At 37.6% G+C, this 26,537-nt stretch overlaps 1 protein-coding gene across 1 annotated transcript; it reads right to left on the bottom strand.

Annotated features, from left to right (window-relative positions):
• Nucleotides 1-23,251: 23,251 nt before the first annotated feature.
• On the bottom strand, nt 23,252-26,092 carry LOC103554309 (DDB1- and CUL4-associated factor 12-like protein 2). Its single transcript, XM_008525304.2, has one exon. It carries the CDS (start codon nt 25,672-25,674, stop codon nt 24,283-24,285), a length of 1,392 nt encoding a protein of 463 aa, XP_008523526.2. The 5' UTR covers nt 25,675-26,092; the 3' UTR covers nt 23,252-24,282.
• Nucleotides 26,093-26,537: the final 445 nt, after the last annotated feature.

Genomic DNA, 26,537 nt, shown 5'->3' on the forward strand with positions numbered 1-26,537 from the left:
TATTTTAACATGAATGTAGATTTACATGCAGTTTTAAGAGGTAGTTCCAAGAGATTCCATGTACCCTTACCCAGTTTGTCCAAATGGTAACATTTTGCATATCTATCCTGTAATATCACAACTGCAATATAGACATGGATAGAGTCAATATACAGAATACTTCCATCACCACAAAGACCCCCTCATGTTACCCTTTTGTAGCTATACTCACTTCTCTCCCACCCATATCTCCTTTCCTTATCTCATTGAAACTGCTAAACTCTTCTCCATTTCTATAATTTTGTCATTTCAAAAATATTGCATACGTAGAATCATACAATAGATAACCTTTTGGGATAGACTTTTTCACTCAGCATAATTCTGTATCCTTGTTTCATTCATTTTTATTGTTGAGTATTCCATGTATTGCTGTTTACTTAACTGTTCATCCAATGCAGGGCACGTGGGTTTTGTCCAGTTTTTGGTTATTATGAATAAAGCTGCCATAAGCATTGATGTGCATCTTTTTATATCCACATAAGTCTTCATTTCTTCTGGGATTAATGTCTAGTAGTATAATTGCTGGGCCACATGGTGGTGCATATTTAGTTTTGTAAGAAACTGCCAAACTGATTTACAAAGTGACTGTACCATTTTATATTCCCACCAGCAGAGTTATGCAGTTTGTGTGCATCCTTGCTAGCATTTGATGTTGTCACTGTTTTTCACTTTTAGCCATTACGTTAGGTGTGTTGTGATACTCATTGTGTTTTTAATTTGTATTTCCCTGATGGTTAATGGTGCTGGGCATCCTTTCACGTGGTCATTTAACAATGGTATATCTTAAATGAAATGTCTCTTCCTGCCTTATGCTTATACTCTAATTAGGCTGTTTATTTTTTTACCTTAGAGTTTTGAGAATTCTTTACATATTTTAGATAGTAGTCCTCTGTCAGATATGTAGTTTACACATATTTTCTCCCAGTCTGTTAACTTGTCTTTTCAGTCTTTTAATAAGCTATTTCATAAAAAAATTTTTTTTTAATTTTGTTGAAGACCAATTTGTCAATTTTTCAATTTATGGAGTGCGCCTCTGATGTCAAGTCTAAGAACACTTTACCTAGTCCTAGGAGAAAATTCAAAAGATTTTCTTCTCTGTGTTTTGCTAAATGTTTTCTGGTTTTTCATTTTTAAGTCTATGATCCATTTTGAGTTAATTTTTGTATGTGATGTGAGACTTCAGTTGTGGTTTATTATTTTGGGCATATTAATGTCTAATTTCTCCTACATCATATGTTGAAAAGACTATCTTTCCTCCATTGAATTGCTTTTGCACTTCTGTGAAAATCAGATGGATATATTTGTGCAGATCTATTTTAGGGTTCCTTATTCAGTTCCATCAACATATGTGTCTATTCTTCCAACAACAACACACAAATTTATGCTATATCTATAGAATTATTGAAATCAGGAACATTGATTTCACCTACCATATTCTTCGTTTTCAAAATATATTTATCCATTCCAGTTCTTTTGCCTTTTAATGTACATTTTAGAACAAAAAAACTTGCTGGGATTTTGTTAGGAATTGTATTAAACCTGCATATCATTTTGGGAGAATTATTATTATTTTTTTTTTTTGCTGAGGAAGATTAGCCCTGAGCTAATATCCATGTCAATCTTCCTGTACTTTACATGTGGGTTGCCACTACAGTCTGGCTGACAAATAGTCTAGGTCTGTGTCTGGGGTCTGAAGCTGCGAACCCAGGCCACCGAAATGGAGCATGCCAAACTTAACCACTAGGCCACAAGGCTGGGCCCCAGAATTAACATTTTTATTATGTTGAATTTTACAATTATTGGGCATAGTATGTCTCTCTATTTAGTTAGATCTTCTTTGATTTTTTTTTATCACCACCATATAGTTTTTCATATACAGTTATATACATGTTTTGTTCGATTTACCCCAAGTATTTCACTATTTTGAGAAATTGGAAATGGTATTGTATTTTAAATTTTAGTGTCTACATGTTCATTTCTAGCATGTAGAAATATAATAGATTTTTATGTGTTTTCATATATACTAGGATCTTGCTGGACTCACTTATGTGTTCTTTGATTCTTCTGTGATTCCTTCAGATTTTCTATATAGACAATCATGTCATCTGCAAATAAGGACAATTTTGTTTCTTCCTTATGATTCATTTTCCTTTTGTTTTTTGCCTCATTGCACCTTCATCACTATGTCAAATGAGAATTGTGAGAATGGACATCCCTGTAATGTCCATGATTTTAGGAGAAAAAATTGAGTTTTTCGCCATTATAAATAATGTTAGATGTAGACTTTTTGTAGATAATCTTAAACAAGATGAAAAAGGTTCACTCTATTCCTATTTTTTGTGATTTATTTATCATGAATGGGTATTGAATTTTGTCAAATGCTTTTTCTGCATTGATTAATATGATAATGTGAGTTTTTTTCTTTAGACTTTTAACATGATGGATTACGTTAATTGATTTTCAAATATTTTACCAGCCTCGCATCCCTGGAAAAATGTTACTTTCATGGTCATTGTGAGTAATTCTTTTGATATATTGCTGAATTTTGTTTGCTAATATTTTTTAAGGACTTTTAGATTTATACTCGTGAAGGATATTCTTCTTTAGATTTCTTTTCTTTTACCCTTTTTGGTTTTGATATCAGGGTAATAATAGCTTAATAAAGTGAATTGGGAATTGGTATTAATTCTTCAAATGTTTGGTAGATTTCTCCAGTAAAACCACCTGAACCTGGAGATTTGGGGGGGGGGGCATTTTTAAATTACCAATTAAAGGTCATTGATAATTTCAGGGCTATTAAAATGATGTATTTCCTATTAAATAAATCATGGTGGTTTTTGTTTTTCAAGGCATGGGTCCTTTTCACCCAGTTTGTCAAATTTATCTGCTCAGAGATGTTTGTAGCTTTCCCCTTATTATCCTTTGATGTCTCAGGGTTTACATTGAGATCCTTTGTTTCATACCTGATATCAATGCTTTGTATTTTTGCTATTTGTCAGTTTTGCTAAAGGTTTGTAAATTTTATTGAAATTTTCAAAGAATCAGATCTTTAGTTTCATTGATTTTCTGTATTATTATCCCATTTTCAATTCTATTGTTTTTTTACCTTTATTGTGTCCTTCCTTCCATTTTGGGGGTGCCTATTTTACTCTTCTTTTCCTAGGTTTATGAGATGGGAGCTTAGATTATTGAGTTGAGTCTTTTCTTCTTTTCTAATATACGTATTTAATGCTATAAATTTCCTTCTCAGTACTGCTTTAGCTGCTTCCTACAAATGTTGATATTTTTTTTCTTTCACTTTCATGCATTTCAACATATGTTTTGTTACCCCATGAGACTTCCTCTTTGACACATGCATCATTTAAATGTATGTTGTTTAGTTTCCAAGTGTTTTGGAGATTTCCTATTATCATTATGTTATTGATTTTAGTTTGATTCCCTTATGTTCAATGAATACACTGTAAAATTTCAAATCTTTATGTTTATTGAGTTCTCTTTTTTGTCACAAGACATGGTCTACCTTGTACATATTGCATGGAAATGTGTAAAGAATTATTATTCTGGGGCTGGCCCCATGGCCGAGTGGTTACGTTTGCATGCTCCACTTTGGCGGCCCATGGTTTCACTGGTTTGGATCCTAGGCAGACATGGCACCACTCATCAGGCCATGCTGAGGTGGTATCCCACATGCCATGACTAGAAGGACCCACAACTAAAATATACAACTATGTACCAGGGGGATTTGGGGAGAAAAAGTAGAAAAAAAAGAAGAAAGATTGACAACAGTTGTTAGCTCAGGTGCCAATCTAAAAAAAAAAAAAAGAACAGTGAAAAGAAATGGCTGAAATTAAAAAAAAAAAAATATATATATATATATATATATATATATATATATATATATCCGGCTGTTATTGGGTAGAGTGTTCCATAAATGTCAATTAGATGCTGTTGGATGGTGGTATTGTTGAGTTCTTCTATGTCCTTCCTTGTTTCCTATTTAGATATTCTATCAATTACTAAGAGAAGGGTGTTAAAGTATTGTGGATTTGCCTATTTCTTCTTTCAATTCCATCAGTTTTTGCTCCTATAATTTGCAAGTCTGTTGTTTTGTGTTACACATTTAGAGTTTCTGTATCTCCTTATAAGATTGAAGTTTTTACAGGCAGACCTTGTTTTATTGCCCTTTACTTTACTCCATTTCACAGATACTGTGTTTTTACAAATTGGAGGTTTGTTGCAACCCTGCATCAAGCAAGTCTATCAGTGACGTTTTTCAAATGTTTGCTCACTTTGTGTCTCTGTGGTACATTTTGGTAATCCCCATAATATTTTAAAGTTTTTCACTATTATTATATTTGTTATAGTGATCTGTGGTCAGTGATCTTCGCTACTACTATTGTAATTGTTTTGAGGTGCCACAAACCCTACCCATATAAGACAATGATCTTAATTGATAAATATTGTGTGTCTTCTGACTGTTCCATCGACCGTCCATTCTCCCATCTCTCTCCCTCTCCTCAGACTTCCCTATTCCCTGGAACACAAGAATGCTGAAATTAAGTCAATTAATAACCCTACAGTGGCCTCTAAGTGTTCAAGTGAAAGGAAGAGTTGCATGTCTCACTTTAAATGAAAAGCTAGAAATGATTAAGCTTAGTGAAGAAGGCATATTGAAAGCCTCAACAGGCCAAAAGCTAGGCTTCTTGCACCAAACAGCCAAGCTGTAAATGCAAAAGAAAAGTTCTTGAAAGAAATTGAAAATGCTACTGCAGTGAACACACAAATAGTAAGAAAGCAAAATAGCTTTATTGCTGATGTGGAGAAAGTTTTAGTGGTCTGGATAGAAGATCAAACCAGCCACTAAAATTCCCTTAAGCCAATGCCTAATCCAGAGCAAAGCCTTAACTCTCTTCAATTCTATGAAGACTAAGAGAGGTGAAGAAGCTGCAGAAGGAAAGTTTGAAGGTAGTACATGTTGATTCATAAGGTTTAAGGAAAGAAGCCCATCTCCATAACATAGAAGTGCAAGGTGAAGCAACAAGTGCTGATGTGCAAGCTGGAACAAGTTATCTCAAAAATCTAGCTAAGATAATTAACGAAGGTGGCTACTCCAAACAACAGATTTTCAATGAAGATGAAAAAACTGTCTATTGGAATATGATGCCATCTAGGACTTTCATAGCTAAAGAGGAGAAGTCCATGCCTGGCTTCAAAGCTTCAAAGGACAGGCTGCCTCTTTTGTTACGGACTAATGCAGCTGGTGACTTTAAGTTGAAGCCAGTGCTCATTTACCATTCTGGACATTCTAGGGCCCTTAAGAATTATGCTAAATTTACTCTTCCTATGCTCTACAAATGGAACAACAAATCCTGTATGACAGCACATCTGTTTATAACATGGCTTACTGAATATTTTAAGCCCAATGTTGAGAACTTCTTCTCAGAAAAATGATTCCTTTCTAAATATTATTGCTCATTGACAATGCACCTCATCATCCAAGAGTTCTGATAGAGATGTACAACAAGATTAATGCTGTTTTCATGCCTGCTAACCCAACATATATTCTGTAGTCTATAGATCAAGAAGTAATTTCAACTTTCAAGTCTTAATATTTAAGAAATATATTTTGTAAGGCTATAGCAGCCATAGGTAGTTATTCTGCCGATGGATCTGGGCAAAGTAAATTGAAAATCTGCTGGAAAGGATTCTAGATGCCATTAAGAAGATTCATGATTCGTGGGAAGAGGTCAACGTATCAACATTAACAGGAGTTTGGAAGAAGTTGGTTCAAACCCTCATGGATGATTTCGAGGAGTTCAAGACTTCAGTGGAAGAAATAATTGCAGATGTGATGGAAATAGCATGAGAACTAGAATTAGAAGTGGAGCCTGAAGATGTGACCAAATTGCTGCAACCTCATGCTCAAACTTTAATGGATAAAGAGTTGCTTCTTGTGGATAAGCAGAGAAAGTGGTTTCTTAAGATGGAATCTACTTCTGGTGAAGATGCTGGGAAAATTGTTGAAATAGCAACAAAGGATTTAAAATATCACATAAACTTAGTTGATAAAACAGTGGCAGGGTTTGAGAAGATTGACTCCAATTCTGAAAGGAGTTGTGCTGTGGGTAACGTGCTATTGAACAGGATTGCATGCTACAGAGAAATCATTCATGAAAGGAAGAGACAATGAACATAGCAAACTTCATTGTTGTCTATTTTAAGAAATTGCCACGGCCACCCTAGCCTTCAGCAACCACCACCCTGATTAGTGATCAGCCGTCAACACTTAGGCCAGACCCTTCACCAGCAAAAAGATTATGACTCACTGAAGACTCAGATGATGGTTAGCAATTTTTAGCACTAAAGTAATTTTAATTAAGGTATGTACATTGTTTTTGTAGACATAATGCTATTTCACACTTCATAGACTACAGTATAGTGTAAACATAACTTTTATATGCACTGGGAAACCAAAAAGTTCATGTGACTCACTTTATTGCAGTATTAGTTTTATTGTGATGGTCTAGAACCAACCCACGAAACCTCCAAGGAATGCCTGTATAGGAAAATATGTATACATAAGGTTCAGTACCATCTGCAGTTTCAAGCATCCACTGGGGATCTTGGGACATATTCTCTGTGGATAAAGGAGGACTACTCTAATTGAGAGCAGTAATGTCTAATATAATCTTCTGCAATGATGAAAAAAGTGTGTATCAGCAATGTCCAAAGCAGTGTATGGTGGCCAGATATGACTATTAAGCACTGGAAATATGAGTATTATGACTGAGGAACTGTGATGAAATTTTAATTTTATTTCATTTTAATTTTTTTAGCCACATGCCACTAGTGGCTACCATATTAGACAACACAGAAGAGGACCTTAGTTTAGGAAGATATTGACAGTAAAATATGGATTGGTAAGGAATGAGGCTGTAGCACTGAGACAAGAAAGTTAATTATTTAAAAAAACAATTCCACTTTGAGAAGATGAGGGTCTGAATTGGGCCAATAATAGTGGAGATACCTTGAGGAGAAAGAGCCAAGAGACATCTCAGACTAGACATGAATAGGTTGGTGATTTAGGGGTAATGAAGGGGAAGAGTCTAGGAGGACTTAAGCCCTGCTGTATGTCTAGGCCTTACCTTCCTATGCATACATGCGTTTAAACTTGTTTGTTAACATTTAACAACATATAGGAGTTCCCTCTAAACTCCACGGATATTCAATTCTTTAAAATGTGGAACTCACTGACAGACAAAGTATACTTACTACAGATTTAAACGTTAACAGTTACCATTACAATGTTAATGACTTCCATTCTTATTTTTTTATTTAATTAGGAGTTTCAACATTTATTTTTATGCAGAAAATACACTTAACATACAGTGCTTGTGTTATTATATTGAAGAAATAACCAACAAAAAACTGTGACTTTTACTTCAGCAGATGAATTAATAATCTACAAAGGTCTTCCTACCACTATTGTCCAAAGATGGGCATTCTTCTATTATACATTTGCAAAGCATAGCAGGAACTTAGGTAGCAATTATCTAGTAGCTACTATAAACAGAGTATTGAATTCACAGTGAATATTTATTCTTTCAGGTTCTATTGTTCTGTTATTTAATTGTTAATGGAAAAAGAATTAGAGAATAGTGCATGCTTGTTTTGACAGTGGCAGCGGCTGTGATGATTAGTAAAAGCGTAGTCAACTAGGCACCTTTAATAGAAAAGCAATGAAATACATCACTATCTCTTTCCTCATCTCAACCATGTTTTTTCTCAGATTGTCTTTCAGCTGTAGAATATATTTATAGTATGATGATAAAAACTGATGTAGATGTAAGATATGCATTGCCTTTATATTTATTGAATGACTATGAGATAAACGTTCTTTTAGTGTATTTTCAGAAGAGTGACATATCTCATTTCATTAACAAACTTGTAATCCTACTCTGCTGCTTAACTAACTGTATGACATGAGTAACACATTCACTCTGGTTTAAATTTCATCATCTATAAAACCACCTGGTTGCTAGTAAACAAGGATATTCAAATTTAAACAATAACATGTTGTATTTTATCCACCAGATTGGCAAAAATTAAAATATGAAAAAAATACCAAGTGTTGGTGAGAATATGAAACAAAAGGAAATTTTATACACTGCTTGTGAGAGTAAAAACTGACACAGCCAGTGTTAGTTTTCTATTGCTGCCTAACAAATTACCACAAACTGAGCAGCTTAAAACAATCTCCATTTATTATCTCACACTTCTGTAAGTTAGAAGTCCTGGCACAGCATAAGTAGGTTGTCTGCTTAGAGTCTTACAACAATGAAATAAAGATCTTGGCCTACTCTGTTCTTGTCTGGAGACGCTGGGGAAGAATCAGTTTTCAGGCTTGTTCATGTTGTTGGCAAAATTCAGTTCCTTGTAGTTGTAGAACTGAGGTTCCAATTTTCTTGCTGGCTGTTGGCTGGGGTCGTTACTAGCTCATGGAGGCCACCCTCAGATCCTATTCATGTCACTTCTCCATTGTTGAAACCAGCAACAGATAATCTTTCCTGTGTCAAAAACCTCTCATGCCTCAATTTTTTCTTTTCAGGAAGAGCTCAGTCCCCTTTAAGAGTTAACTTGATTAAGTCAGGCTTACCACAGATAATATCACTAATTTAAAGTCAATTGATTTGAGATTTTGATTATATCTGCAAAATTTCTTAAGAGGATCATCCAGATTTTTGCCTGTACTTCTGGGAAAAGATGTATGTATATCAGCAAGTTTAGAGTTCTGTTTTGGTAGCATGAAGCACATTGGAAATGCAAACATAGGCTCAGAGAGAAGGCATAGAAGATAATACTCCAAAAAAATAGCAAGCAAAAGGAAGCAGGCTTAGCTATACTTATATAAGACAAAACAGTGTTCAAGATAAAAAAGGTGATAACAGACAAAGATGGCCATTATGTAATGATAAAAGAGACATTCCACCAAGAAGACATGACACACATTAATATACAAATACCTTACACAAGAGCACCAAAGTATATAAAGCAAATATTAACAGACCTATAGGGACAAACTGACAGAAACACAATAATAGTAGGAGACCTTAACATCCCACTTACATCAATGGATAGATTATCTGGACAGAAAGTCAACAAGAAAACAGTGGCCTTAAGTGAAACACTAGACCAGATGGACTTATATAGACATATACATAGAACATTCCATCCCAAAACAGAAGAATGCACATTCTTCTCTGATGCACATGGAATATTCTCAAAGATAGACCATATTTTGGGGAACAAGGCAAGCCTCAATAAATTTAAGAAGATTAAAATCATATCAAGAATCTTTTCCAACCACAGTGCTATGAAACTAGAATTTAACTACAAGAAAAAAGCTGGGAAAGTCACAAATATGTGGAGACTAAACAACATGATACTGACCAACTGTTGGATCAATGAAGAAATCAAAGGAGAAATAAGAAAATAACTAGAGACAAATTAAAATGAAAACACAACATACAAAATCTTATGGGATGCAGCAAAAGTGGTATTAAGAGAGAAATTTAGGGGCCAGCCTAGTGGCTGAATGGTTAAGTTCACACACTCCACTTCTGTGGCCCAGGGTTACACCACTTCAGATCCTGGGTGTGGACATGGTGCTGCTCGTCAGGCCACATCGAGGCAGCATCCCACATGCCACAACTAAAAAGAATACGTAACTATGTGCTGGCGGGATTTGGAGAGAAAAATGCAGAAAAAAAAAAAATAGATTGGCAACAGTTGTTAGCTAAGGCACCAGTCTTTAAAAAAAAAAAAAAAACAGAGAGAGAGAAATCTATAACAGTACACGCTTACCTCAACAAACAAGAAAAATCTCAAGTATACAAGCTTACCTTATACCTAAAAGAACTAGAAAAAGAGGAGAAACAAAGTCCAAAGTCAGTAGAAGGAAGGAAATAAAAAAAACAAAGACTAAAAGATCAATAGAAAGGATAAATGAAACTATGAGTTGTTTCTTTGAGAAGATAAACAAAATTGACAGACCTTTAGCCAGACTCACTAAGAGAAAAAGAGAGATGACTTAATTGAATAGAATCAGAAATGAAAGGGGAGAAATTACAATGGATACCACAGAAAGACAAAGGATTATAAGAGAATACTATGAAAAGCTATATGCCAACAAACTGGATAACCTAGAAAAAATGTATAAGTTCTTAGAATCATATAACCTCCCAAAACTGAATCAAGAAGAAATAGAGAATCTGAATAGACCAATGACAAGTAAAGAGATTGGAACTGTGATCAAAAACCTCCCAAAAAACAAAAGTCCAGGACCAGATGGCTTCTCTGGTGAATTCTACATTCACAGAAGATTTAATTCGTATCCTTCTCAAACTATTCTAAAACCTTGAAGAGGATGGGATGCATCTTGACTCATTTTATGAGGCCAACATAACCATGATACCCAAACCAGACAAGGACAGACAAGGACAAGGCAAAAAAGGAAAATTATAGGCTAATATCACCAATAAACATAGATACAAAAATCCTCAACAAAATATTAGCAAATCGAGTACAAGACATCAAAAGGATCATACACCACAATGAAGTGGGATTTCTCCCAGGGATGCAGGGATGGTTCAATATCTGCAAGTCAGTGTGATACATCACATTAAGAAAATGAAGAATAAAAATCAAATGATCATTTTAATAGATGCAGAGAAGGCATTTGACAAGATCCAACATCAATTTATGATAAAAACTCTCAATAAAATGGGCATAAAGGAAAATATGTCAACAGAATAAAGGTCATAAATGACAAACCCCCAGCCAACATCATACTCAACACAGAAAAACTGAAAGCCATTCTTCTGAGAACAAGGACAAGACAAGGATGCCCACTCTTGCCACTCTTATTCAACATAGGACTGGAAGTTTTAGCCAGAGCAGTTAAGCAAGAAAAAAAAAAAAATAAAAGGGATCCAAATTGGAAAGGAAGAAGTGAAACTTTCACTATTTGCAGATGACATGATTCTGTATATAGAAAACCCTAAAGAATCCACCAAAAAACTATTAGAAATAATCAACAAATACAGTAAAGTTGCAACATGCAAAATCAACATACAAAAATCAATTTCATTTCTATACACTAATACTGAACTAGAAGAAAGAGAAGTCAAGAATACAATCCCATTTGCAGTCACAACAAAAAGAGGAAAATACCTAGGGATAAATTTAACCAAGGAAGTGAAAGACCTATACACTGACAAATATAAGACATTATTGAAAGAAATCAAGGAAGACGTAAACAAATGGAAATATATTACATGCTCACAGATTGGAAGAATAAACATATTTAAAGTGTCTGTATTACCTAAAGCAATGTACAGATTCAATGCAATCCAAATCAGAATCCCTATGACATTCTTCATGGAAATAGAACAAAGAATCCTAAAATTTACATGGAACAACAATAGACCCTGAATAGCCAATACAATCCTGACAAAAAACAACAAAATTGGAGCTATCACACTCCCTGAATTCAAAATATACTACCAAGCTATACTAATCAAAACAGCACAGTAGTGGTACAAAAACAGACACACAGATCAATGGAATGAAATTGAGAGCCCAGAAATAAAACCACACATCTGTGGACATCTAGACCTTGACAAAGGAGTCAAGAACATACAAGGGAGAAAGGAAATGACTTCAATAAATGGTGTTGGGAAAACTGGACAGCCACATGCAAAAGAATGAAAGTAGACCAGTATATTACCCCATTCACAAAAATTAAGTGAAAATGGATTAACGACTTCAATGTAAGACCTGTAACCATAAAATTCTTAAAGAAAATATAGTCAGTACACTCTTTGACATTGGCCTTAGCAGTATCTTCTCAAATACCATGTCTACTCAGGAAAGGGAAACAAAGGAAAAAATAAATAAATGGGTCTACATCAGACTAAAAGGCTTCTGCAAGGCAAAGGAAACCATTAAGAAAATGAAAAGACAACCCACCAACTGGGAGAAAATATTTGCTAATCATATGTCTGATGGAGTTAATTTCCAAAATATATAAAGAACTCATACAACTCAACAACAACAAAATGAACAAACTGATCAAAAAATGGGCGAAGGATAGGAACACACATTTTTCTAAAGAAGATAGACAAGGGCCAACAGGCACATGAAAAGATGTTCATCATCACTAATTATTAGAGAAATGCAAATTAAAACTACAATGAGCTATCACCTCACATCTGTCAGGATGGCTATAATTAACAAGACAAGAAATAACAGATGTTGGAGAGGATGTAGAGAAAAGGGAATCCCCATACACTGATGGTGGGAATTGAAACTGGTGCAGCCAGCTTGGATAACAGCATGGAGATTTCTCAAAAAATTAAAGATAAAACTACCATATGGTCCAGCTATCCCACTACTGGGTATTTATCCAAAGAATATGAAACCTACAATTAAAAAAAAGATTTATGCACCCCTGCGTTCATCACAGCATCATGCACAATAGCCAAGACGTGGAAGAAACCCAAGTGCCTATTAGTGGATGAATAGATAAAGAAGATGTGGTATATATATACAATGGAATACTACTCAGCCATAAAAAAGACAAAATTTTGCCATTTGTGACAACATGGATGGACCATGAGGGTATTATGCTAAGCAAAATAAGTCATACAGAGAAGACAAATACTGTATGATTTCATTCATATGTGGAAGCTAAACAAACAAGTACATAGATAAGGAGAACAGATGAGTGGTTTACCAGAGGAAAAATTGGTGGTGGGAGGGTGAAAGGGGCACATATATATGGTCATGGATAAAAACTATTCTATCGGTGATGAACATGATGCAGTGTATACAGAAACTGAAATATAATCATGCACACTTGAAATTTACATAGTTATAAGCCGATATGACCTCAATAAAATTAAAAAAAAATTTTTTAAATGCACACACTATATGAAACAGCAAGTTTACTTCTACATTTTAAAAAAAGTAGAGCAATTATCATGTGAGCATCATGAAACATTTTTTAATGTATATATGCAACATAATTTGAAATACAGAAAATTTAGCAAGAACCCAATTTTTCTTTGATATCATACATATTTTGTGATATATTCATATAATAGATGATCCAGTGGTTAAAATAAACTAAACAGACACATTCACAAATCGTTAGACGATCTCACATAATGTTGAGTGAAAAAAGAGTAAACTTCTGGATAAGTTCAGTACATAATTTATGTAAATTTCTTAAGGCATTCAAAATTAATAAAAGTTATTCTATATACTATAGATGGAAACATGCATCTGTACAGAGTGCCTCTGGTTATAGCTCTGAATCTTATTACCTCTTTTGACCTTTGGAAAGTTACTTAATTACTCCTTTGTAAAATGGTCATCTGTAAAACGTGAATTACTGTGAGGATTAAATGAGCAAATCTTTGGAAAGTTAATAACTGTCTAGCACCTGCTAAGTAATTAAGTATTCGTTAAGTAAACATAAATACCTAACAGTATAAAACTTGAACTGGACAGATGCTTGCTCGACTGTCATAGCGAGTCTTTACCTCTGGGGAGTCAAGAAGGGAATTTACAGTGTTCAACAAGGGCTTCCACTTCATCCATGATTTTACTTTCAGTTAATTTTAGATGGTAGAAACATGAGTTTTTGTTACATTATAGGCATATTCTGTTATTTTAAAAATTAAAAGTCAGGAGCTACATTTAAAATTACCACTATAAAAATATCTTGATCCTTAAAAGTGAGAGTGTTATACTGCATGATCTTCAATAGTCTTTACAGACCTACACAACTTTATCATTCCCTAATCCTACTCTGGACCATATATTCTGTGGGTGCACACTAATAATAAGAGATGAACAAATTGTCGTATTTATTACCATTTGCTTCTTCTCTATAAGAAGTGACCTTAGGAAAAGCTTAATTGCTACTATAGATTCTGAAAGGTAGTTACTTCCCCCACCTGATTTCCCATACACACTGCGTAATGTACAGTATACACTTTGTACCTTGATGTATGACATTTACAGCACCAGAACTAATTGCTATTATCTGAGTAGCAACTCAAAATATTGAGGTACAATGAAGGCTTGGTGGTTACATAGCTTTGACGTTTTGAGATTTTTTTTTTATGTTTAAATATTCTCAAAGAATAGTAGTGCCAAGTTATCATTGATTACTCAATACTCAGCCTAGCGAATTGGAAAAAAATACAATAATAACAGATGCTGTGGGTCACTGCAGTGCTCTGCCATTAGTTTGACTTGTGTTTTTCATTTTGAGACTGGGTGAGTCACCCACGGAGAGTTATAAAGTAAAACAAAGAAGATTCAAGATTTTAATAAGACATTACCTTGAGTTCCTCACGTTGAAGATAGTTTATCTCGGTCTGGATGCAAGTGTTTATATATGTGAACACTCACACAAAGATAGACACCTCAATAAACAGGCATAATAATAAAATCCCTTTGCAGGTGAAGACGAAATACTGGCTACTAAATACGTATATAGATATGACACAAGAATCATTATTCTATTGAGATCTTGGAGGTCAAATATGTGTCTCTATCTAATGTCCATTCTCCACAGAAGGTTCTGATCCTCTTATGATGGCTCTGTTTCTTTGCTTATGGAAGTTGCCTTTTACAAAGGGATTTATTTAATCCATGATCTGAGTCTTTTATCTTATTCTATAGAGAATATTTATTTGGTTTTCCAGGACAATATTATATTCTCAGGTTGCCAGATTCAAAACAACTAGATGGGTTCAGTGAGAGGAATTATTACTGTTATTCAATTGGTGGTTTTGTCCACATTAATCTAAATCACTGATTTGAATGATTCTTTCTCAATGAGTTGACTCATCTCTTTATAGCTACATCAACCAGCTATTACAATGTGTGCCAATATTATGACTGATTACTGGATAAAACCTAGTGAAGAGCAAGACAAAGGAGAAAATTTTGGTATTATATCTCTGTTTTGCTTTATATTTCCAGTGCTAAATATTTGTGATATTTAATTGAAAATTCATGCATTGATTATAACCCTTTGTAAGTGAGAGTGTCTAGATTTCAGAAGTCCTCTGATTAACAATAGGGAGGTATGTGCAGCAAATACGCTCCCATGTATTAATAGTGCTTAAGTCCTGATATTGAGAATAAAAGACTTTATGAATTATGTTCCTTCCCTCTGTGTGGCTATAGACTCAGTCTACCTTTTTAAAGTTTTGATTGGTTATTTTTCTCCTTGCCCCATATAAATAATAGAACTAAAGCCCATTTTTGTTGGAGATTAGATTAATATAGCGTAGGACTGGCCTTATCATCAGTTAAGGACATCAGAGATGGAAATAGATTTAAGTGTTATAGCAATGACTGAGAACATACCTTGGTCTATTCCAAAGCTAAAACTTGCCCCCCACCTTGTAATTATAGTTGGGAATATGGGACTAGAGAATATTAATGGACTTTTAGGGGTCAAGACTCAAACTAAAATTACAGTCATATAATAAGCAGAAACGTTTCAGGAAAAAAATGAGTATGCAAGAACATTGAAAGTCTCTAGTGTTACAAACTATTCAAATTAGCTTTTGGTTATGAATTATATAAATTATTTATAAATTATTATATTATATATTATACATTATATATTATTATATTATATATATTATATTATATATTATTTATAAATTATAATTATATATTATGTATTATAAATCCAATAATTTGATATAATTTATGTATTTACATATTATATATGTATAATATATACTTATATATGTTATATATTATATAATTATAGACATTATATAAATTTTATATAAATTTATATATTTGTGTACATAGATTTTATATATATATATATATCAGGAAAAGTTAAAGAACAACACAAGTTCTTGAAATTGGTAGGTGCTGGGTCACATCTTCTCTTTGTTCTGCATCTGGGTCAGGAACATTTACGTCACCATTCTGTGAAGTAGACACTGTGAGTTAGTACCTATGTAACTCTCACACTACTCGTCCAAAATCAGCTGGCTTGAGGAAATGAGAAGAAAGAAATAGAAAACCACAGTCCTGTCAAATGTTAATGGGACAAAGGGTTCCATGGTCTATTTTGAGACATACTGAATTCTTTATCCCTTCTTGGAGAAAATACAGTTGATCACTATTGTGATTGTTTGGCAATAGGAGTCCATGGACTTCCATATTACATAAAAATAAATTTTTATCATCTTTAGCTTATTTTAGCTTGTTGCTGCATTGGGCACCATTGATCATTCCATTCTTCTCTTTCTTCTCCTTCCCACCCAACCAGGCCTTTTAAAATGTATCTTCATTGTTTTTTCTCCCTCTGTTTTACTAGATAAATACGTGTTAGTATAGACTGTTCAAACATTGCATAAATATGCAAAATATGGGGGGCTGCCCTCGTGGCTGAGTGGTTAAGTTCCTGTATTCCACTTCAGCAGCCAGAGGTTCACAGGTTCAGATCCTGGGCACAGAACTACACACCGCTCACCAAGCCATGCTATGGTGGCATCCCACATAGAAGACCTAGAATGACTTACAACTAGGATATACAACTATGTACTGGGGCTTTGGGGAGAAAAAAAAAAAAAAAGAGGAAGACTGGCAACAGATGTTAGCTCAGGGCCAATCTTCCTCACTAAAAAAAAAAAAAAAAAAAACCTTAAAAAAAAGAATTGGTGGGTAATTGGAATCTGCATTACTGAAAAAAAAAAATATGTATAGGGCCCTCCCAGTGGTGTAGCTGTCAGGTTTGCACACTCCGCTTCAGTGGCCCGGGGGTCATGAGTTCCGATCCCAGGGTGGACCTACACACTGCTTATCAAGCCATGCTGTAGCAGGCATCCCACGTATAAAGCAGAGGAAGAGGGGCACGAATGTTAGCTCACAGCCAGTCTTCCTCAGCAAAAAAGAGGAGGATTGGCGGTGGATATTAGCTCAGGGCTAATCTTCCTCAAAAAAAAATTTATATATATGTAAAATATGAAGAATGTGCCCTATTATGCTATTTCTTAGAGGCACACAGTTAACCCTTTTGTGTATATTCTTATATATACTGTATGCTTCTTCCTCTCATCTTCCTCCTTTTATTTTTAAACAAAAATTGTATTATAATATGCCTCTGGTTTTCAATTTGCTTATTTAGACTAACATTATCAAGGCTACTTCTCTATGTTAGTACATAAAGAACCAGATCCAGAATTTTAACTACAGTATAGTATTCCATTATTTGGAGAAGGGTCCAACTAGCCAAGGCCATCTGTGAACAGTCCTCCGACTGTGCTGGTAACTTCAAAAATCACTCCTGCTATTGATGTGTGCTAAAGTATAGCTTGGAACCTTTGGAGGAGATTCTATGAAGACTAGCTCCCACCAAAATGGCAGCATTCTCATAGTTGTGTCTTAGGCTTGTGGTAATTCTGCTCAGCTTCATTTCTCAAAGTGATGCCATCTATTTTCTCTTTTGCAGAACACTGTCAAAATATCTGATCTGATAATGGCACTCTTATTTATAGCACTATCATGGAGTTATTCAATTTAAATATTCTTTACTTTCATTTCTATAATGGTTCTTATATAGGTTTTTAGAAGGTGTCTGTCATTTTGAACCAGAAGCTCCACTGAATTTTTAAACTGGTTAGTTTTGCATATAGCCAACATCACCTTTGATCTGGATTATTGTAGTGACTTACCAATTTCTCTGTCTTTTCCCCACTACAGTCTGCAGTGTATTATCTACAGAGCACCCAAGTTTCTTTTTAAAACATAAATCCCCTCTTCAAAACCCTTCCTGGCTTTTCAACTCATTCAGAATAAAGTCCAAGGTTCTTATAATTGCTTACAGATCTCTGCATGATGTTGTCCCCCATTACCTCTTTGAACCTACTCCTTTCTTCATGCATTCTGCTCCAACCACACAGGTCTCCTTTCTGCTCCTCTGACACACTAGGCATGGTCCCACCTCAGATGTCTGTACTTGCTAGTCCCTCCATTTTGCAACCCTCTTCTCAGATACAGCTGCTTGGCTCACTTTGTCACTTCCTTCAGATCTCAACTCAAATGTCAAATTACTGACCAGGCTTTCATGAACAATTTTATTTAAAGTTGCATCTTTCCCACAATTTCTATCCCCTATTCTCTTTTGGAACACAATAGAGAGGCCAGAAATAGAAGCACACAAATATGGTCAATTAATTTATGACGAAGGAGCCAAGAATATACAATGGGAAAGGACAGTCTCCTCAATAAATGGTGTTGGGAAAACTGGACAGTCATATGCAAAAGAATGAAACTGGACCACTGTCTTATACCATACACAAAAATCAACTCAAATTCTGTTAAAGAGACTACATCAAACTAAAAAGCTTCTACACAGCAAAGGAAATCATCAACAAAATGAAAAGCCAACCTACAGAATGGGAAAAAATATTTGTAAATCATATATCTGATAAGGAGTTAATATGCAAAATATATAAAGTATTCCTACAACTCAACAGCAAAATAAAAAATCAGATTAAAAAATAAGCAGAGGATCAGAACATTTTTCCAAAGAAGACATGAAGACATACAGATGGCCAACAGGTGCATGAAAAGGTGCTCAACATCACTAATCAGGGAGATGCAAATCAAAACCACAATGAGATATCACTTCACACCTGTTAGAATATCTGTAATTAAAAAGACAAGAAATAACAAGTGCTAGCAGGTATGTGGGGAAAAGGGAGCCCCTGTACACTATTTGTGGGACAGTAAATTGGTGCAGTGTGGAGATTCCTCAAAAAATTAAAAATAGAACTACCATATGATGCAGCAATTCCGTTTGAGTATTTATCCAAAGGAAACAAAAACATTTACTCAATGTTCATTGCAGCATTATTTACAATAGTCAAAACATTGAGCCAACCTAAGTGTCCTTCGATGGGATGAATGTATAAAGAAACTTTGGTATGTATATAAAAATGAAATATTTTTCAGCCCTGAAAAAGAAGAAAATCCTGCCATTTGTGACAACATGGGCATTATGCTAAGTGTAATAAGTCAGATGGAGAAAGAGGAATATTATACGACCTCACCTATTCGTGGGATCTAAAAAAAAAATTGAACCCCTAGATACGGAGAACAGAGTGGTGGTTGCCACAGGTGGAGGGTTGAGCGTGGGTGAAATGGGTGAAGGGAGTCAAAAGTTACAAACTTCGAGTTACAAAATAAATAAGTCCTGGGAATGTAAGGTATAGCGTGGTGACTATAGTTAGTAATACTGTATTGCATATTTGAAAGTTGTTAAGAGAGTAGGTCTTAAAAGTTCCCATCACAAGAGAAAAACTGTAACTATGTGTAGTGATGAGTGTTAACTAGACTTATTGTGTTGATCATTTCACAATATATACACATATCAAATCATTATGTTGTATACCTGAAACAAATAAAATATGTCAAGTATATCTCAATAAAAAGTAATAAAATAAAATTGCATCTCCCCTGGAATTCTTATCCCCTATTCTCTTTTACCCTGATTTATTTATTAGCATTGATAACCATCTGACATACTATACATTTACTAGTTTATATGATTATTGTCTCTTTCCTTCTCAATGGACTGCAAGCCTTGTGAGGGCATGGCTTGCTTGTCTTGTTCAACATAGTACCTCTAGCACCTGGAACAGTGCCTGGTACATGGTTAAGCATTCAAAAGATATTTGATGACTGACTAAATAAAAAAATATTGATTTTTTTATATATTAATTTAAAAATTGAACATCTTACTAAATTATTTCAATGTTACTAACAAATATTTCAGTTGGCCCTTTTGGATTTTTATACAGTTATCATCTGCAAATAATTATAACTGTTTTCTCTTTTCCAATATTTATACCTTTTATTTTACTATCTTTTCTAATTGCTGTATCTAGACTCTTCATAATAATATTTAATACTCATGGTTATTTTTAGAATCCTTGTTTTGTTCCTTACTTTCATAGGAATTCCTCTGATGTTATACACTTAAAGAGGATTCTGGTTCAGGTTTGAAACACAACACAGACACACACACTCACCATATGAAGAATATATTTCCTCACACATTACTAAGAATCCTATCAGAATTGTAGTAGGATTTTATTAAGTTATTTACTGAAATTTATTAACACAAACATGTGTCTTCTCACTTGACCTGTTCATACGATACACTGCAATAAAAGATTTCTCACTTTGTGTGTTCAAGGAACTAGCGTCACTTTGCCATGATATAGTTTCCTTTTAATACACTGATAGACAGGGTTTTTAAAGGATAAGTTGCATTATTTATCTATATATGTAAAACTGATCTCTTTTCATTTTGTGCAGTTTTAGTCATGTTTGTTATTAATATTATGCTGGCCTCATATAGAAAAGAGTAAACTTTTCTTTTTATGCTCTGAAGCTGCTCAAAATTACTTTATTTGTGAGACTATCAAGCCTAGCATGCCTATTATGTTTATAATTATGTGTTTATGTGTGTGATTTTCTTGGAGGAAAGGGCAGATTAAAAACATAACATTCACAGTTTTCTAGGGTTAATGATCTGTTTCTCATTTTTTCTTGGAAAAAGTTTAGTTATTTGTATCTTCTGATAATTTCTCCACTCAGATTTTTCATTTACTGGCCTAATAAATCTGTGCCTGTGACTATTTCTTCTTTCTCACTTCTAATTCTTTGTGCTTTTGGGATTGTGATGCTGAGCAAAGGGACATCCTCCACTGGACACCTCCTTTGTCCTTTGGCAACCTGGGAAAATTATCAGAGACTGCACCTGTGGCATTGAGGTGGGAACTCAAATATGTTCTACTAGCAACTGGTGGTGAGGTGATGCTCCAGCTCTGTGAGACTGCCAGGGCTTTGGCATGGCTGCCAGGGATGCTGCTGCCAGCAGGCTGTTGGGAGCACTGGAGACATCTCAGACCAGCAGGCTAAGTGGTCCAGAAATCACTAACTGTGAAGTCCTGCTTTGTGACAAAGGTCTGACTTTTCATTCTCCAAGAAGGTACCAGCAGTTGACCAATGAAAAAGCTTAGTTAGTGGACCAAGGCGAGGTCCTTGGTAAATACTTAGGGAGGATATCCAGGAGAAAAACTGCCCTTTGTGACTGAGGTGGAGACTCAAAAATTATTATAATTTTAGTATTAAAGAAATATTTTGTTGTCTCAGATTGATGGGGTCATGGCATTTGGGTAAAATAAGCATCTTCTATTTTATATCCCCTTTTTTTTCTTCTTCGTTGCTTTTTAGGATCTTTGATAGGCTTTTCTATTCTGCCTGCCTGTAACAGGGTGAGTTTCCTAGCGTTGATATATATAACTCATCTTCCCAGCAGTGAGAAATCTCATTCTGGGACATAGTCCTTCACTCGATATCTTCTCCTGATGTCACATAGGCACCTCAAATTCAACATGTCCCCAGTCGAGTTGATCACCTTCCATGTGCATCCTTTATGCCTATATTCTCTATAGTCATTTGTTGCCAGTGTTCATTTACATGCAAGCCAGAGCCTTAGAGTCCACCTAAATTAAATTCTTCGGCTTTCTTCACCCTCCACATGAAATACCAAATACTGTTTGTTTACTTTGTTTCACCCTCATTTTTCTAATAACTTTCTCCCTCTCCACACTGACCTCAAATATCCTAGTTCAGACTCTCATCATATCCTACTGGGATTTTCTTCAGTGACATCTGATGCACTGAATCCAAGTGAAACCAGGGTGCAATAAACTGGGTAACTCAACTAGGTCCAGCTATGTATCTAAGGAATGTAGTCTTTGTAATCCATCTCCAGATATGTGAGCCTGAACTGTAGATGTTCTCTGCCTTTGGTTTGACAGTATTTTTATTGCTTCCCCTCATTTCCTCATATTCTTGATCTTTGTTTCAGAACCTACTTGGTACTCTGACCACAAATCTAATTAACTCAGCCACAGTGGCTTAGAAAGAAAGGATCAAGATCAAGATCAAGATCAAGAGGGTATCTGATTGGCAAAGAGCACAGAATTTGACGTACTGTTGGCAAGGGTGTGGTGAAGCATGCATGCATACATTATTTATGGGAGGTTAAGTTGGTAGGACCTCTTTAGAGGGTAATTTGGCAATGGCTATCAAATATATAATTGACCCTGCAATTCCATCTCTAGGAATTTATCCTGAAGATATATTTAGATATGTGCACAAAAATGTATGCACCTAAGTAATCACTGCAGAATAGCTTATAGTAACAGAAAATTAAAACCAATATAAATGCTTATCAAAGGTGTAATAAATAAAATATGTTCCAACCATACAGGGGAATACTATACAATTAAAATGAATTAGGTAGATATGTGTAAGAAATAATCTCTAAGATTTTGTGGCAAAAAAGGCACAGATATGTGCAGCATGTTATCATTTGTGTAAAAATTGCATACATACACATATATGCTTATCTATGTATAGACTATAAGTAGATACACATACAAAATGTACTGCTTGTGATCTACCGGTAGAAGATCAGCGATTCTGGAGTGTGAAACTTACTTTTCACTGTACACCTTTTATAAAGTGTGATGTTTTTGGTCATGTGCATGTATTACTTAATTTAAATTAAAATAAAGCTAAACAACAATAAAGACCAAGTGGGAAGTCTTGGTATGTGTACTTTAAAATATTAGAAATATCCGCATATGTAAAATGGTATACATCTATGCCTTTTACTCACATGAGAAGTAACATATACACATACACAAATATCCAGTATATTTGAGTAGGTAGTTATAAGCACAACATGTATGTTGGCATAAATGAAAAACAGTTTGTTAAATCATCTTAAAAAACCAACAAGGCACCTAACTGCCCTAACCTATAGCAAGTACATTGAGATAAGGTATTCCAACTGGTATTGAATCTTTTACCCCATGATAGTAGCATAAGTTTGCTTTTCAGAAACAAATGTACAACGTGTGCATAGCTGATGTTTCAGCTTCTTTCCTGAAGAGGAGAAACTTCTCTCCAGTTCAGTTTCTCTCCAGGAAGATTTCGACTTTGATACTTGTATTCCTAGAAGGACAATTAAGAAAACATAAAGTACATATTTAAGCATTCAAAAACTTTAGCCGAGCACTGAATTGCTAAAATGCTGAACGTTTTATTTTTTTCTGCAGTACATCACATACTCAATCCAGATAAAAGAATTATCCATGTATACAATAAAAAACTATCAACAACTACTACATTGAGCACAACAGCTGGCCTTTCTCTGTAAATGGCTGCCTGGATAGTGTTACCTTAACTTTAAAGGACTGTTTACCCCAAAATGTACCTCCCTGATTGTCCCGCCACATATAGGCCAGTTTTGATTAGCTCTGAAAATCTGTAGCATAAATGCTATCCAAGAAAGCAAACCATAATATAGCAGCTTAAAACAAGAAGGCTGAGGGCCTTGGGGTATTGATGCTAATTTTTAGTGATTAATCAAAATTGTGATTAATAGGATGAATAGCATTGTAAGATTTCTTAACAGAACATATTTTTAAAGTATTTTATGCACCAACAATATACAAACAACAAACACTAAGTCTCCAACATCCAAATGAAACATGCCCCAAATGGTGGCAATCTAGAACTTGAAATGCATTTTCTGACTGGAGCAGGACTATAAGCCTGCCCTGTTATATGACAGGTAGTTCCTCAGACCAGCCCCAAAGACACTCTTTAGCACACATTTTCCTGGAAATATCATACATCTGAAATGTGTAAAAGACCTGAACATTCTGTTAAAGTACTGAATGGTAAAACTAAAGTACTGAATTGTAGCGGGAACTGACTGTATCAACCCAGAGAAAGAGCATGTGTGAATCATTCAAGAGGGAACAAAAATAAGGATTAGGCAACAAAATTCTTTGTAAAAGAAGGCAGAAAAGACGGTGGGGGGGTGGTGCAGATAAATATTAAAGCCAAGTTTTGATGGCCCAAAAGACAACTTCTGCTTTTTCTCTTTCTCTCTCTGCCCCAAAATAAGCACAGGTAAGCTGGGCAGTTTCCACCTGGAGGACAAAACCCACTCAGAGTTAAAAGCACAAACACAGCATGAAGAAGGAAAGTGGGAGGGGACTGGAAGGTAATCTGGGCACTTTGAGAACAGGGCGGCCATCCTTAGCTCCAGAGGCCTGCGTAGTTCCCATGGAGGCCTGAAGGGAGAGGGCCCCCAGCCACGAAGAGCTTCATCTCAGGCCAGTTGTAGCAGTGGGTGTAGAGCGCGTTGGGGAACTCGCCTACGCCGCCAAAGTAGTTCACCCACAGGTCATCGTGGTTGAGCCAGCCTCTGCCACAGGTGAGCTTGAGCTTCCTCGCTGCGGGCCCGGGAGAGGAGTCCGGGCTGGCCAAGGCCTTCTCCTCCAGGAACTTCTGGGCTCTGACGTCATAGAAGAGCAGGGAGCCGTGGCCCGTGCCCACGGTGACGATGTGCTGGTAGAAGCTCAGCGAGCGCACGCCCGTGCCGCCCTCTCGAGAGCACAGGGGCCGGATGTTCTGCTGGCGCTGGCGCGGATCCAGGAAAGAGACGTGGGACTGGGAGCCCACCGCGTACAGGGACAACTCGTCGCAGTAGGTTAGGCACACGTTCTCTCGGCAGTAGGGCAGCCTGATGGACAGCAGCCTGGACAGGGTGCTCCGGGCTTTCCACAGGTGGAAGTAGCCGTCCAGGGACACCGCTCCCAGCTCCTGATTCTTGCCACTGAAGGCCAGGGCCCGTACCTTGCGGTTACTGGGGTTGGTGCTGGCCCTGGGGATGGTCTCCAAGTCCCTTGGACGGATGTGGGCGTACACGGGGAGCCCCGCGTCGTTGTGCCAGGCGATGCTGCCATTGAATATGTCGGGGTCCATCCGCCACAGAGCCACGGTGCCATCGCGGGAGCCGCTCACAGCCACTGTGTCACTCATCCAGGCGATGGCGAAGATCCAGTCCTTGTGGCCGTGGCGGTCTCCCAGGCACACGGGGTCCAGGGTGGGCAGCTGGTAGACAGCCAGACTGTTGGGGTTCTCGCCCCCCGTGGCCAGAAGCGTCTTGGAGGGATTCAACTCGATGGCGTGGATGCCGCAGCTCGGCTGGGCCCGAGCCGGCCCGGGTTCCCGGTCCCGCATGAGGGGGATGCGCGTGATCTGGCCCGACTGCACGTCCACCACGAAGAGCGTGTTGCACTTGGTGCCGCACACCACCTGCCTGGCGTTCAGCCACTGCGACGCAAACACTTTGTTGAGGGTGCCCAGGGCCAGCTCGCGCTCCCGCAGCAGCTCGGGCAGCTTCTGCACCGCGTAGCCGCGCAGCTCGCCCTCGAAGCCCAGGAGCCCGGCGCGGCCCCGCGCGCCCACCTCGCGGCCCTTCAGGTAGGGCACCAGCGAGCGCCGCGTCGCCGGCCCCCTCTGCTTCTTGAGCAGCAGCGGTCCCTCTCCGCCCGCCGCCGCCGAGCCCTGCGACGACGAGCTCGCAGCGCCCGCCTCGACCGCCGGCGCTTTCCGCTTCCTGCTACCTGTTTGCTGCGGGGCCATGGGGGGCGGCGGGCGAGCGGCGGCCGGCGGCGGCGGCGGCGGCGCGTGGCACCCGTGCTGGCCGTGGCGGCGGGGACGGCGGCGCCTCGCGTCAGGCGGGAGCGCGGGCTCTCGGGCCAAGCGGCGGGGACGCCCGCGGGGCGCGGAGCCGACTGAGTCCGGGGATCGGCGGCGGCGGCGGCGGCGAGGGCGCCGGGGCGGGCGAGGACCGCGTGCCGGAGGGAGCCGAGTGCGGGCCGAGTGCGGGCGGAGCGCGGCGGCGGCGGCGGCGAAGATCTCGCCGAGGGCGGGAAGTGCGACCGGCGGTGCGGCGGGAGCGAAGTCAGTGTGGGACGAGGACGACGCGGGGGCCGAGTGAAGGGCGGAGGCAGCGGGAGGAGCCGACTTGGAGCGGGCGTGGGGTGCGGGGTTAGCACACGCCAGGCTGGGAGGGGTCGGAGTGGGGCAGAAGGTGGGGGATGGAGCCCGCGAAGGGGAGACTCAGCCCGGGCCAATGCTCCAGGATCCTGAAGCCGTCTCAGTGTGGACACAACCTAAAGTACCTGCCCAGGCCCCCTGATAGCCTACTCTGGGCGTTTCACTACCCTCAGGACAGCGACCAACTAGCCTTCTTAAAATCCCTGCTTAAATGAAATCTGAAAGCTAAAATATAGTCAAGTATGAGGCTAGAAGGAGCTCTGACAATTATCTGTCCAAGAAACACATGTGCACTTAGTGCAATCCTGGGAGACCCCTTTGCTACAATTAGATTAGTGAACTTGATGGGGATCGGAACGTTTGGCAGAGGCAGGGAGACCCTTCCCCTAGGTCTGTCCTGCAGCCTCTCCTGTCTCATCGTCACTGTTGGTGTCTGTCATAAATTT

This window comes from Equus przewalskii, chromosome X (assembly GCF_037783145.1).
Source record: "Equus przewalskii isolate Varuska chromosome X, EquPr2, whole genome shotgun sequence".
NCBI lineage: Eukaryota > Metazoa > Chordata > Mammalia > Perissodactyla > Equidae > Equus > Equus przewalskii.